Source organism: Globicephala melas, chromosome 10, assembly GCF_963455315.2.
Source record: "Globicephala melas chromosome 10, mGloMel1.2, whole genome shotgun sequence".
Lineage (NCBI taxonomy): Eukaryota > Metazoa > Chordata > Mammalia > Artiodactyla > Delphinidae > Globicephala > Globicephala melas.
In genome coordinates, this window is record NC_083323.1 from 101,697,214 (window position 1) to 101,720,760 (window position 23,547).

General features: G+C 50.6%; 1 protein-coding gene across 3 annotated transcripts in view; it reads right to left on the bottom strand.

The window, feature by feature from the left end:
• ADA2 (adenosine deaminase 2) overlaps window positions 1-13,260 on the bottom strand; it is a 26,554-nt gene extending 13,294 nt beyond the window's left edge. For 2 of the 3 annotated variants that reach the window (XM_060306645.2, XM_030834836.3), the window contains exons 1-5: window positions 13,187-13,229; window positions 12,446-12,616; window positions 10,418-10,738; window positions 8,451-8,676; window positions 7,123-7,333 (exon numbers count right to left, since the gene is read on the bottom strand). In XM_060306645.2, coding sequence (XP_060162628.1) covers window positions 7,123-7,333; window positions 8,451-8,676; window positions 10,418-10,738; window positions 12,446-12,527 — 840 coding nt within the window. In that variant the 5' untranslated portion in view covers window positions 12,528-12,616; window positions 13,187-13,229. Of the gene's footprint in view, window positions 1-7,122; window positions 7,334-8,450; window positions 8,677-10,417; window positions 10,739-12,445; window positions 12,617-13,186 lie in introns of all 3 variants that reach the window. The other variant, XM_030834837.3, reaches the window with a different exon arrangement.
• Between the last annotated feature and the right edge of the window lie 10,287 nt (window positions 13,261-23,547).

Consider the following 23,547-nt stretch of genomic DNA (forward strand, 5'->3'; position numbering starts at 1 on the left):
AGCAGCACCAATGGCGTGAAACACGGGTCACTAGAGCAAAAAGCCAGGTGGAGTTTCTAATGAAGGATTCTGCTAAGAACCCAGGACAAAACCCTGGGAGTGGGTAGGGGGAGCAGTGGGACCGCTGGTTACACAAGTGACAGCATCCAGGAAGCCGTCCGCGAACGACCATCCTGAGCTCCCTCGCCCCCGACGTGTCCCCCCCCACCCCGAGACCGCCCACGGGTAAATGCCAGCTGGGCTAGCTCCTGTGCATAATCCCCTGGGAGCTCCTCTCGGAAGGCTGGCCCGACCCAGTCTGAGTCTCCGATTCCGGCCGAGGGGGCGGGGATGGGGCCCAGGAGCTCAGACCCGCCTAGCAACTGTTGCTACGGGTGAGTGGCCTTTGTGATGGAGCATTAGTGACACAATAGGAGGCTGGGCAGTGGCATAGTCCATCAACAGCATCCCAGGCCCTGAATTAGCCCCACAGGCAAGGAGGGGGAGGCAGGGGGCTCAGAAAAGAATTCCAGGGCAGACGTTTTTAGTTGTTAATGTGTTGATGGCTCCCCTACTCTGGCTAAGGGGGCGTTAGGCAAAGACTCCGGACTGCAAAGGCCCTTTGTTCCAGGGTCAGACCAGAGCAAACAGCAAATCCCATCCCCCTCAGTCTTCGCCCCAGCCCACATCCCAGCCGCCCTCCACCTTCAGGGAGCCCTGGCTGGGTGCCGGAGGAGGTGGGGAGAGAGGCTGGCTGGGCAGGTCCCCAGGGCAGACCCCAGAGCCACGTGTCCCCAAGGGGCGTGGGGAGGGGGGCGGGGGGTTGGAAGCAAGGCCCAATTCCTTGCAGCTTCCCCAAATACCTCCCCAGGGGCTCAGACCCTCGCTCGGCACCTCTCTCCCTCCTCTCCCCTTCCCCCTACGGAGCCCAAGTCCCCTCCCCAAGGGCAGGCCTCCCTCCCACTCCCCACTCTGCGAAAGCTGCCAGGATGTGCCCACAGGAAGCGACACCCCCAGGCCGGAAGCCCCTCGGGGAGCTCCTTTTGAGATGCGTGTAGCCCCACAGGGTTTCTCAAAGCCCAGCACCCCGGCCCCTGGCCCATCCCTACTCACTGCCCACATGGCCTGGGTCAGGCTCTTGCACCCTTCTGAGCCTGTTTCCACATCTGCAAAGTGCAGGTGGTGAGGATCAGAGGAGACCATGCAGATAAAGTGCTTTCAGAAGGTCTTGAAGTGCGGTCTGGGTCAGACCATCTGCATGGGAACCAAGGGGCGCGGGGGGCGGGCGTTTGGCTAGTTAACTCGGCAGCTCCCTAGCCCAACCCGAGACCCAAGGTCTGGGACCCTGGGAGGTCAGGGTCCAAAGAGCACCTCCAACTCAGTCCCATGCACACCTACCCCCCCTAAGCGTGATTATCACCCCTGGAGCCTCTGGAGGACTCTGCCGGGTCTGAAATGACTCACAGTCATTTCCCTCTCTGGGAAACCGGGGCTGACATACACACGGGGATTCCAGGAGAGGAAGCCAGTCCCAGGAAGGTGGGGGTGTGTGGTGGAGGCAGGGCTTAAACCAGACTCCGGAGGAGGATGGGCTTAGGGGCGGGGCCCAGGCTGGGCGAAGGAAGGGATTTCAGGCCAAACAGGGGACTAATGGCTCTGGGAGGTGCACTGTCCTCCGCCCTACACGGGCTAGTCCAGGGCCAGCTCATCTCTTTCCGAAATTCTTCTCTTAGTAGAAGGGGGACTGGACCCTCTCTTTTCTTTTGAAAGGATCGTTTGTACCCAGGACTTATTGACTACTCACAAGGCTGACAAGACTCTCCTGGGGGCCGAGGTCAGGCCCACTCCCACTTCCCAAGAATCAGAAATAGGTCTGCAGGTCTGTGCTCAGAGTGAAACCGGCAAACAATCACCGGATCCTGGTGGAGATGCACACCCTCACCTGGGCCGACCTCAAGGAGGTGTGAACATATCCCAGGAAAAGGGGGTCATCCAGGATACACAGGAGAGTAGAGACCTGGAAGTGGGGGAGAGGGGGCACTGACTCAGGACGGGAAGGACGGGTTCTCAGGGCTGGCGCAGCCTCCACGACAGGGTCCCCGAACCCTTCAAGTCAAACTAGGGCAATAGAGTCAGTTTAGGGATCCCACCCAGGATTTAAAAATTAGCCTCCGAATGCAAAAATATCAGATAGTTTGGCTTCAGGAGAAGTTAAGATTTGCCTTCACCCCAAGGCAATAGAAATAAAAACAAAAATAAACAAATGGGACCTAATCAAACTTAATAAGCTTTTGCACAGCCAAGGAAACCATAAAAAAACCAAAAAGACAACCTACGGAACAGGAGAAAATATTTGCAAATGATGCAACTGACAAAGGCTTAATCTCCGAAGTATACCAACAGCTCATACAGTTCAACAACAAAAAAACAAACAACCCAATCGAAAAATGGGCAGAAGATTTTCATAGACATTTCTCCAAAGAAGACATACAGATGGCCAGTAGGCACATGAAGAGATGCTCAACATCACTAATTATTAGAGAAATGCAAATCAAAACTACCGTGAGGTACCACCTCACACCAGTCAGAATGGTAATATTAAAAAGTCTACAAATAACAAATGCTGCAGAGGGTGTGGAGAAAAGGGGACCTCCTCCACTGTTGGTGGGAATGTATGTTGGTGCAGCCACTATGGAGAACAGTATGGAGGTTCCTCAGAAAACTAAAAATAGAGCTACCATATGATCCAGCAATCCCACTCCTGGGCATATACCCGGACAAAACTATAATTCAAAAAGATGCATGCACCCCTACGGTCATAGCAGCACTATTCACAATAGCCAAAACATGGAAACAACCTAAATGTCCATCAACAGATGAATGGATGAAGATGTGGTGCATATATACAGTGGAATATGAGTCATAAAAAGAACGAAATAATGCCATTTGAAGCAACATGGATGCAACTAGAGATGATCACACTAAGTGAAGTAAGTCAGAAAGAGAAAGACAAATACCATATGATATCACTTATATGTGGAATCTAAAATATGACAAATGAATTTATCTACAGAACAGAAACAGACTCACAGACGTAGAGAACAGACTTGTGCTTGCCATGGTGGGGTGGGGCAGAGGGATGGACGGGAAGTTTGGGGTTGCGCTGGGAGATGCAAACTATTACATTTAGAATGGATAGACAACAAGGTCCTACTGTATAGCACAGGGAACTATATCCAGTCTCCTGGGATAAACCATAATGGAAAAGAGTATTAAAAAAAGAATGTACATAAGTACACTACCATGTGTAAAATAGATAGCTAAAGGGAACTTGCTTAGCACGGGGAGCTCAGCTTGGTGCTCTGTGATGGCCTAGTCAGGTGGGGGGGTAGTGGGGAGGTCCAAGAGGGAGGGGATGCGTGTATGTGTACGGCTGATGTACTTCACTGTGCGGCAGAAACTAACACAACATTGCAAAGCAGTTATACTCAAAAAAAAAAAAAAAGAATGTATATATGTGTAAAACGGAGTCACTTTGCTGTACAGCAGAGACTGGCACAACATTGTAAATCAATTATATTTCAATTAAAAAAAATTTGTCTTCAAGAGAGAATTTACTGATGGGAAAGCATACGTGACTGGTCTGATTGACAATTTTCTCTGAAAACTGCATTCTGACTTTCTTGTGTATACATCTGTCTCTTATGACTTTGGTCAATGTGTGTCAGTCCTCTGGAGCCCTTTTGCTTCTGGGTGTACAAACAGTAAAATTTCTGAGCCAATAAAGACCATGGAATATGGTAAGAAAACCAAAATAGTGCCACCCTTGAAGTCAGTTCAAATTACTGAGTGTGGCAAGGCCTTGGCACACTCAATAATTTGGATGAATGGACAGACCAGTTTGGATACTGTCGGGGAAGAGTTCTCAGCTGGACATCACATCTCTTCCCATCAAACACTCCACAAACATTCCAAGCTTTATAAACCTCGTCCACCCTCACACCACAACTCGGCTCCACAAGCGGTTTTGGTGCCACAGCTCCTGGGGCTCCCGCTTCGAGGGGTCAGGGGAAGTTCCCTCCACCCTCCTTTGTCAAAGGCCTTGGGTCCCCAGTGCGGAGTCCACCCCAGGGACCCAGGCCCTCCTGTCAATCTTTAACTTGGTTAATCAGCCTGACTGTTGCCCTCGGGATTCAGGTCGGCTTATTAGGTGTCAGCTTTGCGTCCTGGCCTTTAAACTTCTCCAAACTGGGGGAAAGAGAGAGGACTTGTTTGGGGCCCTTTCATGTTGGGGGGTGCTGGCGGGGGGTCCCTTTGGCCCACCCAGCCTTAGGTAGTGCTGTTATCAAAACCTTTGTTTTAATCCCATCAATGTCCATTGTATTCATCCCATTTGTTTTTTTTTTTGTGGAGCACAGGCTCCGGACGCGCAGGCCCAGCGGCCATGGCTCACGGGCCCAGCCGCTCTGCGGCATGTGGGATCTTCCCGGACCGGGGCACGAACCCGCGTCCCCTGCGTCGGCAGGCGGACTCTCAACCACTGCGCCACCAGGGAAGCCCTTCATCCCATTTCTTCATAACCATCTATAGATTCCCACACTGCTGGGACCAGTCCTGTGACTCTCCCCTTAACAACCCTTTACAAATGTCTACCTTGTTGGAAAGAGTCCCGACTTCACCCTTCTTCTCACTCCCTTGTTAATTAATGGACCGTTTTCATTAGCATCTGTAAGACCCATGAGGCGAAGCTAGGACACTGAATTCCATACGGCTTCCCAAACCATTTTGTTCATTTGAGTTAAGGTAACCTTTTGGTCTTAACATTGGTACCAATAAAACAGGTGTTTACAAGGAGAGGTCTCTAAAAAATTTACCAATTTAGAAGTTTTTCCAGTTCAAAGTATCCATCCTCTGGCCATTGACAGTAAGATCGTAATACCAACTCACACCATAAGGCTTTCCGTGGCTTAACCATGAACAAAAGAGGTGTCCCAGGAGAGTGCAAAGGACACAGCCTCACAAGCTCCAGAAAGTTCACCCCCAAGGATGGTCTAAGGAAGCAAAGGCGGCCGTGAAGGTTGAGATGACAGAGGCCCCTTGTGGACGGAGACCCCTGTGACAAACCCCAGGAGCTGGCACAGTTGGACAAGGACGCTGGTTGCAAGCCCAGGTGTGGCCTGTGCTTCCGACCAGAGGTGACAGCTAGGAATCCCAGTCCATCCGGCTGGCCACCAAATGCCCTGGTGCCTGCGCCTTCCAGACGGCAGGACCAGCCAAGTTTTCTCACTGGTGCTGAGGCCAAACTCTCAAGACATAGAACAAGAAAAAAGTAAAACCAATCAGACCAATGGTTTTCCTCCTTGTGACACAAAAGACAGAAACACAGAAAAACAGCGACCATCTCTGGGAGGAAAAGGATTCACAAGCCCAGAGCTCTCTTCCAAATTCACTGACCCAGAGGCCCTAAGGCCCGAGAACTAGCTCCACAAATATTTTCTCCTGCTAATCTGATTTTAGAAAAGAGAAAAAGGACTCTTTCCACTCCTGTTTCCAAAAGCCCCTGCAGGCGGAGATCCAGCAAACTGACAGGATAAGGATTCTCACCTTCTGCCAGGATCTCGGAGATGCAGGAGCCTGGGGCCAGGGGTGTCCAGCCAGTAAAGTTGAATCCAGCTGCCTAGGCCAGCTGGCCAACTGTCGGGGTGTAGGGGGAGACATTTCCATCTACCCTTAGAGGTTCTGGCTGGTCTGAGAATTAAACTGACATGAGACAGATTAACAGGAGAAAATCTAGCAAAAGTTTAATAACAGCTCTACGTAGGAGAGACCCAGGAAGACTGAGCCGCTCACCCAAATGGCTGAAGCCCTCACCTTAAATACCATCTTCAGCTCAAGACAAAAGAGGATGTTGGGGGTAGGGGTTTGGGACTTCAAAGGCGAGGAAGGCAATTCACAGGGTGATAAAAAGCAAGTGTTTGGTAAACACATGTTTGCTGGGCCAGCAGGGACAGTGGGACAGAATGGACTCTGGTGTCCAGGCCCTGAGGGGTCCCCCGACCACACCTGGCCGTATTCTCTGCAGAGACTCTGGTGCGGCTCTATGCTGAGAGCAGGCCCTTTAGGTCTTTTAGTCACTTGGGGGGAAGGTCAAAGGCTCTTCCTGAGTCTTCTGGGCCTGATTGTTTCAGCTCGAAATAATCCACATGCCAAAGTGACACTTTTGGGGGCGAGTGTGCTCCCCTACAGCGCAATGCACACACTCTTGTGAGCCCCCTGAAGGTACTGGAAGAGCCTTCCAGTACCTCGGCTACTCCCTCAACCCCCAATCCCCACCTCCCCGCAAAAGTCCTCAGGAAAGTCCTCTTCCATATCCACCAGAAAGGTCCTCGCTCGCAGCACTTGACCCGCCCGGGCTCCTTGTGGGACGCCTCCCCAGCCTGGAGCCCCAGCCACCCCGCTGCCTCCCCGAGCTCAGGTCTGCAAAGCCGAGGTCGGTCCGTCAAGGTAACTGAGACCCCATCACCCTTTGCTTCTGGCCAACATGCAAGGTCCTCTGAGCGATTTGTTAATATTTTGACACTTTGGGATACTTCTGGACTCTTCTCAATCTTTTCCTTTTTTTTCTCTTTGACCTTTCTTCCTCAAAGTCAAATCAAATGTCTCTGTTGCCCATAGAAGTCCCCGTGCTCCACAGAGAGGGCCCCCAGGAACTCACCAGACCTCACTCTACCTGCAACTAGACCCATTTACCAGATGAAAGGCTCAGCGGGCCTTGCACCAAGGGCATCATCCTATGGGACTCACAGTAGCGCATTTGGATAGGAAAGGAGACGGTCAAGGATGGTCTGGGCACTAGGCACTGCCCAGAGTCCAGGGCAGGTGCCCAGGCATCAGCACGCCCCGTGCGTCTCGGGGGAGCTGGGCCAGGGGGATCACGAGGGAAGGGAGGTGACGGGCAGTGAGGGGCACGTGTCCAGTTTTGCAGGGCCCGCCCAGGGCTTCTTGCTCACATGGCCCCCGGAAAGGCACCAGGCCCCTTGGGGGTGAAGCCGGCCCTCGGTCCTATGCAGCACCAGGGTGGGGAGCCCGTGAAGCCCTGCAGGGTGAGAGCAGAGAGTCCAGCCTGAGCAGAGACGGACTCACCGGGTACAGCATGGCTCTGAGCTCCAGGTACAGCACATTGTCCTGGTAGAACTCCTCCAGGCCCTGGGAGATGTAGTCTCGGAATACCGGGGCGTAGCTCACGAGGCCCGCGATCGCGAAGAAGATGGTCTCGAACTTGGCCCAGACCGCGTCTTGGTTTGCATAAGTCGCCTGGGGGTTCTCGGTCACCAGAGTGAAATTCCTCAGCAGGCTGTCAGGATACAAAGGGTAGGCAGGGGCTTGCGGCAGGCCATCAACCCCAGCCTGTAGGACTCCTGCCCAGGCTCCCTGATGGAGGCCTCCTGCCCTGGAACCTCCAAGTGCTCCCCAGGAGACACCTGGCAGGATGCTCCCACCAGCCAGGCTCTGCTGTCCCCCTTGGCCTCTTAGCCAGGCTGACCCCACTGAACGGACATCTCAGACCAAGCTGTCCTTGGAGGGTGCGATGCACTGAATCGTGTCCCCAAAATTCAGATGCTGAAACCCTAATTCCTAATGTGCGATGAGGACTTTCAGAAGGTAACTAAGGTTAAATGAGGTCGTAAGGGTGGAGCCCTGACCCAGTAGGGCTGGTGTCCGAGACCCCAGGGAGGCACGCACAGTGAGAAGGCGGCCGTCTGCCAGCCCAGGAGAGAGGCCTTGGAGAAACCGGCCCACACCTTGATCTTGGACTTCCAGCTTCCAGAACTGTGAGAAGGTACACTGGTATTCTTTAAGCCACCCCGCCTGTGGTATTCCATTGTGGCAGCCCCAGCAAACTCAAGCCCGAGGTCCGATGGAAATAGTTGTGGACTTGGCGGCACAGGACCCAGGTTACTTCCCTGATTAGCCGTTTACCAGCTGTGTGGCCTTGGGCAACCTCCTTAAAATGCAGGCTGGGCTGCATTTTCTCACTCATCAAGGAAATACCTCAAGAAAGCCCTCTGTAGATGGTTCTACGATTAGAATAGTTATTATAATGTTTGTATACAAGTCTGTTAGGAAGCTGGCCATCGTGTGTTCAGGCTGTTTCATCCATCCTGGGCCTCTTGGCTCCAGGAGCTGGGAATCCCCTTGTCTCCGGCCTTCCTGAGGGTCCAGACAAATCCTGTTCGGCGCGGCAGCAGTGTCACTGGTCAAATCGGGTTTTAAATGTACCAGGAACTTGCTGCGGGTGGGGAAGGTGTTGAATGCTTGGTGAAGCAAAGGATCCCGTAAAGTTAAGAGAAAAAGCCTCCGGACTTCTTTAACGCCAGCTGTTTCTAGAAGGGTCTGTCCCACGGGGACAGCGCACACGCCAAGCCCACCTGCGCAGAGGCGAGACGGGTTCTTCCCGAACCACCACCCACCTGTGGTCAAACTCGGTGACGTTCGGCAGCCCCTTTCGAAACTTCTCCAGCAAAACCCACGCGGGACATTCTGTTGTGTTCAGGGTGGGGGGAGTCGAGCGAGCAAATCTGAACTGCGGGGTCCCCCTCGGGGTGAGGCAGAAATAGCAGTGGGGCCTGTAGGTGACGTTTCTCACCAGCCAGTCCACGCTGACGATGCTGAAGTCGTGGACGTGTAAGGCAGCCCCTGCAGGGAGAGGGGCGGGTGGGGTGAGGCGAGGGCAGCGGGGGGCCGAGAGCCCAGCAGAGGCGGATGAGAGGGGCGCGGCTTTCTACGGGGCCACGTTCCTGGGGACACGAGGCCCTTTCCGTCTGTGGCAGCCTCATCCCGGGGTGGCCCGGCCTCCTGGCTCCTTGACCGCGTCCCCCACCAGCAGGAGCCCTGGGGGCTCTCATCCAGGAGGCCGCAGGCGGGTTTGCAATCAGAAGGCTGGCCTCCATCTATTGGCTTCCAGCTCCCACGGGGAGCCTGACCCCCAGATGAGTCCTCCGGGCCCAGCGCAGCGTGAGGGGCGTGAGAAGACTGCCCCCGCCCGCCCACGCCAGCCTGTTGGCCCAGGGTCCCTGAGTCCCCCATCCTGTTCCGCGTCACCCCACATGCGGCCTGCCCACCTCCTGCTTCCCGCCGAGCCCTGCGGCTTCTGGCCTCCTTCAGACCTTGCACCGACTCGAGGCTCAGGGTTCACCCCCTCTGCCCTCCGGCTGCGTCTGAGCACCTGGCCTGGACACTGGCCCCTTGGCGGGTGTCCCGCTGTGCGAGCTCTGGCGTGTCCCCTCTCTAAACAGGGAGGCTGCTTTACCAACCTCACAGTCTTTACATTTTTTAATCTCTGTGATACTAAAAAAAAAGTATAGAAAGCTTGCAGCTGCAAGCTATGTGCTCAGGACCATGATTGTTCTACTGTTCACGGCGATGCGTCTATACAGTAGCGTCACCTACAGATTGGCCCTCGCCATCTACCTCTACGAGGATTAAATCATGAGCCGCTGCAGCTGCTGACCTTCAACCCCCTGAAAGGAGTTCAGGGTGGAGATCAGAAATGAGGCCCTCTGTGCTCTGGGAAAAACTAACTCTTCATATTTACAAAAACACTAAGATCCTTCTTGGTGACGTCTGCTCTTGGTGACTAGCAGAAACCGCCTGCAAAAAACATGTGCTTCGGGCTTCCCTGGTGGCGCAGTGGTTGGGAGTCCGCCTGCCGATGCAGGGGACATGGGTTCGTGTCCCGGTCCGGGAAGATCCCACATGCCGCGGAGCGGCTGGGCCCGTGAGCCGTGGCCGCTGAGCCTGCGCGTCCGGAGCCTGTGCTCCGCAACGGGAGAGGCCACAGCAGTGAGAGGTACTGCAAAAAAAAAACCAACCAAAAAACCCAAAAACAACATGTGCTTCATTGCATGTACTCTCCCTTCACCAAAATCACGTAGGTACTGACCTTCCCCCTACCTCTCTGGAGCAGTTTCTCAGAGCTATCTGAAATGCTGTCTCCCGGGCTATAGTCCTCATCTTGCCCCAAATAAAACTGAACTCCCAGCTCTCACGCTGTGCATTTTTTTCCAGTGGACAGTAGCAGTGAAGTACTAGAAATGTGTTGTTTACCCAGGACGCATCCCCTTCAGTAACTTAGCCCCCGGAAAGGCTAGAAGAACGTATGCAGGGAGGGATCGGGTTCTTACAGGGGAAAACTTCCAGCCCCGCCAGGGATGCCCGGTCCCCTCGGAGCCTGTCTGAGGCCGAGTCCCCTCGGAGCCAGGGTTTTGGTTTCAGGGTGGATGGCAGCCACGTGGAGCCCCCGCCCCGAGTCCACCAGCAAGGACTAGGACTCAGGGCCCCAGTGGAGTCTGGGCTCCACTCAACACAAGACCCACCGGCTCCAATTTAGTCCCTCCTATGTCCCCAGGACCCCAGAACCGTCCCCTCTGACCCCTACCTTTCGGCATCTTCTTCAGGATGTTGAACACTTCACTTTCCTCAATGAGGCTCTTGGCTTGGAAGAAGTGCATGCTGGCCGGGATGCTCCCTGCCCTCAGGGCCTCCTGCATCTCAGCCTCCTTGAGCGCCCCGAGCCTCTGGTTGGCCAGCTCCTCCTCCTGCTTCAGCACCAGCTGCCCCCCAATACGCATCATCTTCTCTCTCATCAACAGCCGGTTTCGTGCTTCGTCTCCGGATGCGGCCGAGCAGAAAGAAGACATGGCCACGGCCAGCAGCAGCGCGGGCAGGGCTGGCCGCCCTGACACGGACATTGGGACGCCTGGAAGAGGAAATCGCTCTGCTGGAGACTTGGGAAGGGGGGAGGCTGAAGAGTTTAGTGTTGAAGCTGGACCGCCCTCCTCCCATCCTACACTCGGATGACCAGGAGGCAGCATGCACACGACGCTTCTTCTCTGAGATCCTAGAGAAGAGACCTCTGGGTACAGACAAGGGGGGGTCCCCACATAAAAGTTCATCACGAGGCCTCCCAGACCTCCCCGCGAGCCCTGCTGACATGCACAGGGAAACACTGAAATCGATTTTTAGTGTTTCACTTTTAAATACAGCCGGAGAGCAGAGGATCACGAGGCTTATGAAGAAAGGCTCCAGCATAACAAAGGAACTTAAAAAATAACACAGAGAAGGAACTAGCACAGGAAACGAAAGAAAGCCCAGAAGAACCATAGTTAATATCTCTACAGAGATGAGAAACGTTATGTGTCCCCAAAACAGGAACAGGGCGGTGTAAAAAATAAACAAAATGAGCTTTCAGAAATTAAAAACATGAATGCTGAAATTTAAAACATTGACGAGCAATATAAAAGATGGAACTGAAGAGAAGCTTTTAGAAAGTAGAACAAAAATAGGAGAGAAGAATATTGGTTCAGGAAACCCAACACCCAAATAACAGACATTTCAGAAGGAAAAAGAAAAAATAGGTGGGAGAAAAAAAGGAAATAAATACTCTAAGAAATTGTCCCAGAACTGAAGACCTGCCCCCCACCACCCCGGGTTGGCAAGACACCCAGCAGGCACCCAGCACAGTCACTCAACAGCGACATGTGTTCCTGACATTTCAGAATATTAGCATCAAAGATTCCAGGAGCTTCCAGAGAGCAGCTGACCCAGGTCTCCAGTGAGCGGGGATTTGAGGGAAGAAGGAAGGAACTGCCCCAGTTGGGTCTGCGGAGGAACCCTGGCCTGGGCTGACTACTGCAACCACATTTAGGAAGTGTTTCTGCACACATGAGAGTATGACGCTTTCCACCAGAAAGAATCAAAACTGTAAATGGGGAGACCCCAGGCCCAGCCCCAAATTAGCACGTCTTGGTGAGACTCTGGGCAAATCACTTCATGACTGTGGGTCTGTTTCCTCACTTGCAAAAAAGGGTGAATTGGATGACATCAGTGGTTCTCAAAGTGTGACACACGTGTCATCCCTGTTCAGGTGGAATAAAAAACTCAAAGCAGTTAATTTAAAGAAAAATGGTAAGTAAATAGAGGTACAGCAACACAACAAAGATGGAGAGCCTGGCCGTCGTCAAGACACATCGTCCAAGGTCCTTTCCAGGGATGGCTCTCAATTATTCTAGGTATTTATTCAATGATTATACCAGACCGCAGGGGAGACGCAGGGGGAAACGCAGGGGGAGATTTTCAGAAGGAACCAGATGGTCATCCACTGGGACGGCAGCGTGGCAGGGCTGGACCCCGAATCCGAGAGCTGGGCTTTCGGAGAATCCCTGCCACTTCATCAGGTCCTAAAATCTCTCCTTGGTTGACAGTGTTTGCCAAAGCTGAAATCTCCAGGCAGAAGGATAGTGAGGTTTGTGCCATCCCCATCACGGAGCCATCCAGCCCCCCAACATCCTCCACCAAGGGCCCCGCCCCTTGTCCCCTCTCCCCATGACATTTAACAAGGGCCACCACCCCCAAACCTCCCACTCGGTCCTCTCCAAGGACCCCAGAGCATCTGTGTGCCCAGCACCTGGGGGCTCCTCCCCGCCGGCCAGACCGAAGTGTGTCCAGCGCAGGTCAGGAGCAGCCGGCTGCGCAGGAGGAGGGGTCATCCCGTCCACACGGCCACTTCATGTCCTCCCTCCCTTTTAGAAGAAGGAGCATAGGGGCTTCCCTGGTGGCACAGGAGTTAAGGGTCCGCCTGCCAACACAGGGGACATGGGTTCTAGCCCTGGTCCCTGAAGATCCCACATGCCGCGGAGCAACTAAGCCCGTGCACCACAACTACTGAGCCTGCACTCTAGAGCCCGTGAGCCACAACTACTGAGCCCGCGCGCCACAACTACTGAAGCCCGTGTGCCTAGAGCCCGTGCTCCGCAACAAGAGAAGCCACCGCAATGAGAAGCCCGCGCACCACAACAAAGAGTAGCCCCTGCTCGCCGCAACTAAAGAAAAGCCCGTGTGCAGCAACGAAGACCCTACACAGCCAAAAATAAATAAAATAAAAACTAAATAAATTTCTAAAAAAAAAAAAGAAGGCACATAAAAGCTCTACAAAAATAGCTTGTTTGCAGGCTCAGAAGAAAGGATCGGTGCCGTGAGCCTGAGCCACGTCCCTGGGCTGCAGCAGGTGGTGCAGCCGGGCTGCCCTGCCCCCACCCCACTCCCGGGACTCACCCCGCGGGCAGGGCCCCCGCCCAGGTGAGTCAGCAGTGCCACCAGCCACCTACACGCCTTGGTCCCCGGACCCCACCCAGGAGACCCCAGTTACCTCGGGGCAGCTTCAGCGACCGTGACCGTGGACTCTGTCCCCCCAGTGGCCCGTTGGAAGCCCAGGCTCCCGACCGTTTCACTTCCCCAAGGGGTTTCACTTCCCTGCAGCCCAGGGAGGGAGGGCCGCCCGCGTGTGCATGTTTCTACGTGTGTGTGAGCATCCACGTGTGTGCGTGTGCGTTTCTGGGGGTTATACGCACATGTGTGTCTGTGTGTGTGCGTGAGTCTGTGTGCAGGTGGGTTGTGCTCATTTGTCTGGGGTGTGAGTCGCGGTGCACTGTGCCTGTATGACCCGGAACATAATTCTGGACCACACGGACCACTGTGAGGCACTCAGACCCGCTCGTGAACTTTGGGATGTGTTCCCCTCCTCAGAGCGCAGGGTGAGGTGTGGGCCAGCCCACTGGACAGCAGGTAAACAAGTAGGCAGGTATAATAAAAGGTAGATGTTTGGGACTTCCGCGGAGGGCCAGTGGTTAGGACTCAGCCCTTGCACTGCCGAGGGCCCGGGTTCAATCCCTGGTCAGGGAGCAAAGATCCTGCAAGCCGCACGGCGTGGCTAAAAAGAAACAAAAAGGCAGATGTTTTATGGAGAATCAGGGATGTCGGGGAAGGACAGTGGAGGATGCCGGGGTGGGAGGCCGAGGGAGGCGGGAAGGGTAGCCCCTCCGGGAGGGAAGGCAGGTGAACACAGCACTGATGCCCAGAGGCTTTGATCAGGCCGAGCTTCATACCAGCCTGGCCATGCACAGCGGTGTGACCCAAGCCGTGTCATTTAAACGCTCTGTACTTCAGTTTCCTGGGCTGAAAGTGGAGCTCGTAGAAGCAGGGCTGCACACGGTGCTGCACGGGTCAGTGGGGAAGGCCTGCAAAGGGCCCAGTGCCCGGCAAGTTCCCAGCAATACGAACATCACTGTCATTGGAGTAACTCTTGTGACTCAGCCCCAGGCCAACCTAATGGCGACACCATGGCAGGCTGCCCCAGTGACCTGTGTCACACACACGGTCCACATGCTTGCACTGCACCCCTCCCATCCCAGCCGTGCCCCACTCCTACAATGCCTTCTGCCCCAAATCACCCACAAAGCCACTTAGCAGCTCCTAATCTGCTGGAACCTCCGGGCCCCTTGTCATCACTCCAAGAAGTAAAAAGGCCATCGCTTACTAAGCTGGAAGAAATTCTAAAGATAAAATAAATAGGAATTAAGAACTCCCTCTTCAAGAGTTCAAGATTAATATATATTTTTTAAATTTTTATTTATTTTTAGCAGTGTTGGGTCTTCGTTGCTGCGTGCAGGCTTGCTCTAGTTGCGGCGAGCGGGGGCTACTCTTCGTTGAGGTGCACGGGCTTCTCATTGCAGTGGCTTCTCTTGTTGCAGAGCACAGGCTCTAGGTGTGCGGTCTTCAGTAGTTGTGGCTCATGGGCTCTAGAGCGCAGGCTCAGTAGCTGTGGCGCATGGGCTTCTTAGTTGCTCCGCAGCATGTGGGATCTTCCCGGACCAGGGCTCGAACCTGTGTCCCCTGCATTGGCAGGCAGATTCTTAACCACTGTGCCAGCAGGGAAGCCCTCAAGATTAGTTTTTAAAAGTCAGAGGAATCAGGGACTTCCCTGGCGATCCAGCGGTTAGGACTCCGTGCTTCCACTGCAGGGGGCACAGGTTCGATCCCTGGTCAGGGAACTAAGATCCTACATGCAGCATGGCATGGCCAAAAAAAAAAAAAAAAAAGTAAGAGGAATCAAAAGGAAAAAGCAAGCAGTAAAGAAAAACAACATTGGGCTTCCCTGGTGGCGCAGTGGTTAAGAATCCACCTGCCAATTCAAGGGACACGGGTTTGATCCCTGGTCCGGGAAGATCCCACATGCCACAGAGCAACTAAGCCTGTGTGCCACAACTACTGAGCCTGCGCTCTAGAGCCTGCTAGCCACAACTACTGAAGCCCGCATGCCTGGAGCCCATGCTACGCCACAAGAGAAGCCACCAGTGAGAAGCCCGCACGCAGCAATGAAGACAAATGCAGCCAAAAATAAATAAATACATAAATAAATAAACAATAACAACATTGATTAAAGCAGAAGGTAAGAGGGCAGACCACCGACCTTGAACAGAAATCATCTGAAGATTTTAAAAATACCAGATCAGAGTTAAAGAGAAACCTTGTCTTTTTAAAAGCTTCGGTTAAAAGTAGGAGCTAATTTTCACGTCTCAAAAGCTTGGCTCTGGGGCCTGCACTGGCCGGGGTGGGGTCCAGGTGCTGTGCTGCGGAATCTACCTGGGCGGGGGGAGCAGGGGACCCAGGTGGGCTAGGCGGAAACAGAGGGGCCGGCCAGGTGCACATACCTGACACAGAGTCAGAAACAAGGAGGCACAGCAGGGTCAGAGCCCAGAGACTGAGCAGAGGCGTGCAGAGCAGCAGGTCCAGGACGGCTGTCCAGGCCAACCTCTCGGGCTTTTGTAGCTACGGTCCCCTCTGAGGTCGCTCAGCCTCCAGGTGCGGCCCGGTCCAGCAGAGAAGCCGTGGCCTCTGATGACAGCTCCAGCGGGGCAGCGCGGTGAGGCCATGCCAACCACAGCTGTGCCAGTGCAGGGACCGTAAAACGTGGAGTAGGATGCTGGTCCCACACGTTCCTGACGACCACCGTCAGAAGCCGAATCGGGCTTCTGTCCAAATCAGAATGTCCGGAAAAGGGAACCAAAGCACCCTCTGGCACCACAAAATTACACCTGCACAGAATGAAGCCGGAAGGGACAGGTGGGTCATGACCCCTGCCAACTTCAAAAAGAAAAAGCACAACGTGAGAGCTGTGAATTAAGTTTTATTCGGGGCAAAATGAGGACTGTGGCCTGGGAGACAGCATCTCGGAGAGCTCTGAGGAACTGCTCCTAAGAGGCAGCGGGAAGGTCAGTACAGATGTGACTTTGGTGAAGGGGGAGGGGAGCACACACAACGCAGTACATATTCTTGCAGAAGGTTTCTGCTCGTCTCGAGGAGCAGACGTCACCATGAAGGATTTTAGTGCTCTTCTAGATATGAGGAGATGCAAGAATTGGGCTCATAAAATCTTCTCCTGAAAATCTCTAACTCTCTGAAGACCTGCTCTGCCAGTTTTTCCCAGAGCACAGAGGGCCTCATTTCAGCTCTCCACCCTGAACTCCTATCAGGGGGTGTTGAAGGTCAGAAGCTGCAGCGGCTCATGATTTAATCCTTGTAGAGGTAGATGGCGAGGGCCAATGGCAAGTACCGATTTGCAGTTGGCAGAGGCCCCTCATGGTCATAAATGCGACCATGGTTTGGGAGGCATTTCACGACCATTTCGTCCCATGGTGCTAGGAGGGCTCATTCCCAGGCCTGGCGAAGCTTTCGCTATAAGCCTCTCAGTGTGCTATTACTGGAGGAGGCCTTATTAACAGTAACCAAAGGTCCCTGGACCACCTGTCTTACTAGTCTGTTACGGTCCAGGAAAAAAAATTCCCTCTTATTGCATCTTCCCATATCTAGAGTTACACTATTACAATCATTTACCGCATACAGAACTATATATTTGATCAACTGATTCAAATCGCCTAGTCGTCATTATTTTTGTTGGCGGCTCAGTCACACATTTGGTAAGACAAGAAACAATAATCTTGTAAAACAGGTAAAATACAAATAATATAGCTAATAACATTAACAGAGTTATAAGTAAATATTTAAGCCAAGAGCTTCCACGCCAAACCAGTTTTTGAAGAGGTCGTTGAGACTAGGGAGTGGGTCACTTAAGGCAGAAATCTGATTTTTCGTATGGTTCATTAAACGTGTTATATTAGAGGATTCCTCAGGTATGAGAACACAGCACTCAGTTTGAATTACGGCGCAGGTGCCTCCCGAGATGCTGTAAGGATGTCAAGGGCCAGGCGGTTTTGTAGCACCGCTTTGCTCATCACAGAGACCTCAGAATTCAGCAGGCTAATAGCCTCGTTACAGTCATTTAAAGCCCGTGGAGTGAATTTTGCTAAGGCTTCAATATGGCCGATTACATTCTCCAATCCTATCGACGGTGCAAAAATAGCTGCGAAATGGCCAGACCAGTGGGATACAGATCTCTGGACCCATAGGACTCGTACCAATGGTAGATCAGCTGGGGTCGTCTCTAAATTGTGACGTATATGACCTTGAGTCCAAGGGAATCCCAGGGTGCGTCTTCCTATCCATCCTGGGGGAAGCCAAGGCCATAACTTAGTACCACAAATCCACTGAGTTCCGTTAGGTGCAACCCAGTGAATCTCTGGTCGTCTGACCCAGTCGGTTCCATTCCAATCACTGTCTCTAAGGGTAATAATACGTAGGCCTTGTTCACAAGGCACCCGGCCTAACGTCCTAATGTTCCTAGGCTGATCGTGCTTAGTGTGATTTCATTGTTCCCAGCATAAAGGAGCTTTTAAACTTAAATGAGTATAACCCGTTGTTAACCACATACATCCATCCCATAATTGCGGAAGGTTTCCTTCTAGTAAACGGGAGGTTAAGGTTTTGATGGAGACTTACCTTATTGTTCTGATGGAGCTTGAGTGACCCTAAAAGAAAATTCCTATCTATGGCCAGGGTCGGAGCAGGTATTATTAATCGGCTAGGTGAGGGGATCCCACCTAGTATACCAATAGTGGCCTGAACAGGACTATAATCTCTTTCTTCTAGAATAAACTTCCTAAGGGCCATCCAATCAGAGCCTTGCAGTGGAAAAATCCACCAAGGTAACCCAGAAGCGCTAGACACAGGTAACTGGCCACAAACCCAACAGCTGGATTGATTTTTAAAACTAGCATCGTATAGGAAAACATTTGATTCATATGCAAAGGTCCAAGAAGTCGGGAAAACACTCTACGGATCAGGTCCGGTATCTCGGGTGAGCTGTCTACTTCTGAAGTCATCTTCTTCTCGTCCTGGTGTGAGTGCAGCTCTCCTCTGAGCACTGATTTTGAGGTTAGCCGTCCTCTCTATAGGCCAGTCCAGCGTAGGGGCCCTCTGTATGCGGGAATTAATCCGAGTCAATTCCTTTCAGTTTCAGTGTGCATGAGCTGGTTAAGAGCACCTGATAAGGGTCCTTCCATCTAGGTTGGAGATATTCCTTTAAATTATGTCTTTTCCAGTATGCATAATCTCCTGGTTGCAGGTCGTGGGGCATCTGATCTTCACCAAAAGATAGATTACTGGGATAAGCTTCAGGAACAAACTTAGAGAGTTTTGTTTGTTTGCGGTACGCGGGCCTCTCACTGTTGTGGCCTCTCCCGTTGCGGAGCACAGGCTCCGGACGCGCAGGCTCAGCGGCCATGGCTCACGGGCCCAGCCGCTCGCTCGGCGGCATGTGGGATCTTCCCAGACCGGGGCACGAACCTGCATCCCCTGCATAGGCAGGTGGACTCCCAACCACTGCGCCACCAGGGAAGCCCTAGAGAGTCTTTTTAATAATTCAGTTAAACTTTACATTAATATAATGTAACAGCAAGGAACTATCCGGAAGTGAGTCTTAGTAAATACAGACCTCCACTAACAAAACTAGGATTTAATATTCATTGAAACATAATATTTTTTTCTCTAAAATTACCCTCACTTCTACCAAATATAACCAAATTAAGACTAATTTGTTGCAAAATAAGTCTGGTCTCAATAAACTTGGCCTGATGATTTATATAACTATAATTGATCATATAGACGTTTTTTGCTTTGCTGAAACTTTTGTAAGGAGTCTCAGACTGAACGTTTAAAAGACCTGTCAGGGCTAGGAAAATCACACCATGGGCTTATCACAGATTTTGCCTAACAGATCTGGGTGAATTCCTCCCTTTTCAAGGTCACCAAAATACCTTGAGATTTCTGTACCTGTTAGTGAGGTAGCATTCCTAATTTATCTGATAAAGCTGCTGGGAACCTACGAATTTCCAATCTCTGGAGGAATAAGATAGAGAGAAAAGATAAATGTGTCAATCCTGCTTACAAAGGTATAATTTACCAAGTTACTGTAAGTCATAATGAGTTTGAGGGGAAGGTTTCCCTTATACCTGGAAAACACAGATTTAAACCAGTAATTTTTCAGTTGGAAACCATAAAAATGCTGACCATATTCACCACTTCACTCAGTCCTGTATAACTAATCCTTTTTGTTAACAGTCTGTGAAGCCATCACGTTTCTCATTAGAATTCTTTAATTTCTTACCCAGTTCAGCATTAGGAACTGAAAGTCAGAAACTTGTATTCATCCAGAAGTCCCTTCTATAAATCTCCTTGAAGAGGAAGCATTTTTGCAAAGGCATCAGAATAAAACCATAACTGTGTATAATGACAAAAGACTTAAGAAGGCTTGTTTAAGGGACTCCCCCGGTGGCACAGTGGTTAAGAATCCGCCTGCCAATGCAGGGGCCACGAGTTTGAGCCCTGGTCCGGGAAGATCCCACCTGCCGCAGAGCAACTAAGCCTGTGTGCCACAACTACAAGAACAAAAAAATTAAAAAAGAAAGCATGCTTGGGGCTTCCCTGGTGGTGCAGTGGTTGAGAGTCCGCCTGCCGATGCAGGGGACGCGGGTTCGTGCCCCGGTCCGGGAAGATCCCACGTGCCGCGGAGCGGCTGGGTCTGTGAGCCATGGCCGCTGAGCCTGCGTGTCCACAGCCTGTGCTCCGCAACGGGAGAGGCCACAGCAGTGAGAGGCCCACGTACCGCAAAAAAAAAAAAAAAAAAAGAAAGCATGCTTAAAATCTGATTACAATGCAATGCAATTAACAAAGTAACTCGGTTACTGCTGTGACACACAACACTTTAAGATAATAACAGGAATTATGACTGATAATGTTTTACCAGGACATATCAGAATTTGAGGAATTCCATATAATTTCTAGAATATCCATATTAATTACATTTACCATACAGTATAACCTAAGAAGATTCATTACTCATTTGACAATACTTCCCATGCAATTTAACATACCAAGTGAACCTAATTAGTTTAATATCTCTTTGGGATACTTCAGGGGCCCTTTGAAGCATCCCAAAGTTAGCTAGAGGTCAAAAGGACTTCATTAGAATTTGATTTAGGAAGTTTTGTCAAAAAAAATATCAACAGGGGTTAGAACACTCAGTCAGATAGGGTCATAGGTCACTGTGAAACAACAGGTGTTCACTTCGCCAAAGTGACAATGAAAGATCTCAGACAAATAAAGAACAGATCGCGCGAAAGGTAGAGAACTTAAAGCCTGTTACCAAAGACAGTGCAACACTCTAAGAAAACCTGTCTTTTTAACAGAGAGAAAAGCCAAATTCAGGTTTTGCACCAGCTTACTTTTAAAATTCATTTACTGAGTTAAACTTACTCTAAACTTAGTCAGTCCTGACCTTGCACAAACTTCTTTTCTCGGGGTCTACTTTCCACAAAAGTTTCATCATTTTCTGTATCCATCACTGTATTTTTTTCCATCCAGAAGTAACCAGCTCTTTAAGCAGACTTCCTTCCTTTTCCTAATAAAATGCAATTCCATTCCTTATACCTTCTTTACTGACAACACACATCCTACTTTCCTGCTGTAGACTGAAATGTTTCCTTTATTATTTCCAGTAGCTTTAATTACATGTTTAAATTAGAACCCTCAGCTCTTAAAACCTTAATTTCTTGTGAAAACTAAGAAGTAATTAATTATGAGCCGTCCTTTACACTAGCAGTCTGTAGACTGGTGGGCATAAATACCAGGGACGATTTCAGAAACCACTTGCTTCTTATAGAGAACATCTCAGGATGGCACCGAACGTATTCATTACCGGCCCTAAGAATCTTTAGTTTCTCTGAAGGAGGAAGCCAATGTTCAGTAATTACGTTCCAGCATCTTGTTTTATTTGGGAATGACCGAGCTATTCGATAAACTTCCATCACTTAATCCAGCAGCAACTCTAGAATTTCAAGTTACCAGAATCTGGAGACACTATTTTAGATAAGCATTCCTAAAGCATAATTATTCTTAATAGAGTTTATCTAAAAGCTCTTATCTCATTTACATGTTCTTTCCTTAAAAGTTTCTTCACATCAGGTTACTTTCCTTGCTGACAAATCTGCAACAGATATAACAAAATTTTACCTAACTTATATTAAACCTAGGCACAGTAAAAGTATTATACTTGATGAGTCTAAAGACATGTCTATATTAATTAGACCAACAAACAAACATTCACACCAGGTATTAATTTAGTACTGAATATTTCCCAGTTCATGTGAATCTGAAATTAATTCTGGCCAGTTACCTTCTGTATTTTTTGAGAATTTATATAAGTGCTTAATTTCCTTCTATCCAGTTAGGTAGAGCTCACTTACCCAAAGGTAAAAACAAAGATGATGCACACATGAACGTATAGACAGACACAGCGAGAGATCTCGCAGCTTCGTTTTCTAAATTTAGTCATGAATCAGGTATCACAATATAAAACTCACTAGTTGTAAATAACTGTTGGAATAAGTTAAATTTAAAAAGAATCCCCCCCCCACCCCGTCCTTTTTTTCCCCTCAGTCTCAGGAATTAGAGATGATCTAGATAAGTGATCCTGAGAGCTCTGGGAGGCACAGGGAAAGAAAATCAGGCTCACCTCCTAGGACTTACTCCTTTAGGGTCAGAATTCTGAAGAGAGGTTTTTTTTTCTTCTTCAAGCTAGCTTTGTCTACTGATAGGGAATTAAATGGGGGTTGGTTAAACTTCGACAAGCATTGTGTACTTATCTGGCGCAATTGAAGGTTCATAATTTTTGTAAACATCCCCTTCTCTTTCTTTTTTATGGTCTTGAAAAGTTGGTCAGTCAACATAACGAGGGTGTTTGTATATAACGTGGACCAGCCTAGGTTGCATCTTTTGACTAGGGTAGCCAAGTCCTCATCTAAGCCCTCTAAAAAGGCCGAGTGAAGCAAAGCATCATTTTCGTGGTTAGAGAATGATTCCGGCGTCAAGCTGGAATAGGGCTCAGAAGTTTTTTTAACCCTTCCATGATAGTCCAGAAGGATTCATCCGATCTTTGCTTGCACTGTCGAATCTCTGTCACATCTACAGTTTTTGGGAAAAAGCTATGGGATCATTTCGAGTAATTTCTGAGCTAATTCCTTGCATGCAGTGAGAGCCTGTGGTTCAAAATCCATTAAGGGGTGTTTCCATTCTGCTTTCTTTATCCATTCCCTTGCTTTGCCTTCAGAAACTAACAGCTGTATTTATTGATATAGATCTGAAAACCCGGGCTCATAGGTCCGGATGGTTAAATCAGATTCCCTAGCAAATCCCAATGAATCCTGACTCGGATCAGGAAATTCCTTAACCAAGGCTCTGAGTTCTGCTCGGGTCCAGGGTGTGCACGTAAGCACCAAGGATGGTTCATTTCTCCCTGTAATAGGTTTCTCCTTCAAGGGAGCTATAGTCACTTTGGATTTTTTTTCCTTTACTGGGGAAGAGGGGGCAGCAGGAGGTGGAAGAGAGCAAGAGGTGGCGTCTGGGGGCTCCCCTGGGGGCGCAGTGGTTGCGAGTCCGCCTGCCGATGCAGGGGGCACGGGTTCGAGCCCCGGTCCGGGAGGATCCCACATGCCGCGGAACGGCTGGGCCCGTGCGCCACAACTACTGAGCCTGCGCGTCTGGAGCCTGTGCTCTGCAACGTGAGGCCGTGATAGTGAGAGGCCCGCGCACTGCGATCAAGAGTGGCCCCCGCTCGCTGCAACTAGAGAAAGCCCTCGCACAGAAACGAAGACCCAACACAGCCAAAAATAAATAAATAAATAAAATTTGTTTTAAAAAAAGATGCCTCTAAAAAAAACCTTCTTTTTCCCTGTACAGTGAGTTATATGCTGCTGCTATATTCAACCCACAGCAGTATATAGGTTGAGGTTTTAATGTGACGGATATACCATTTTTATAGATGATAATAAGGTCTCTGACCACCAGAGTTAAGAAAATGGATATAATAATAGGTAAAACTTATTGAGAATTATATATATTCACTCACTGAACCCTTGCAGGCCCCTTGACAGGTGGGTGAGCACACAGAGCACCTGGAGGCTGGGTAACCTGCCCAGTCACACGGACATGGCCCAGGCAGGGTCGCCTGTCGCATCCCTGGCAGCAAGGCCGCAGGTCTGCAGGCGTCAGGGCAGCTTCCCCAGCACAGGTGGGACATCAGACAGAAAAGACCAGGCATAAGACGAATTTTCCAGATACAGGAGCTTGTGTTTTTAACAACTAAAGTATTCTTAGGAAGCAGAAAAGTCAGTGCTTCCACAGAACTGCTGTGTGGCATTGAAGAAAATCTGAACATTCCTCAGCCTTAACGACTTTATCTGCAAAGAGGGGGGAGTGACAGGTGCCTCCCACTAAGCC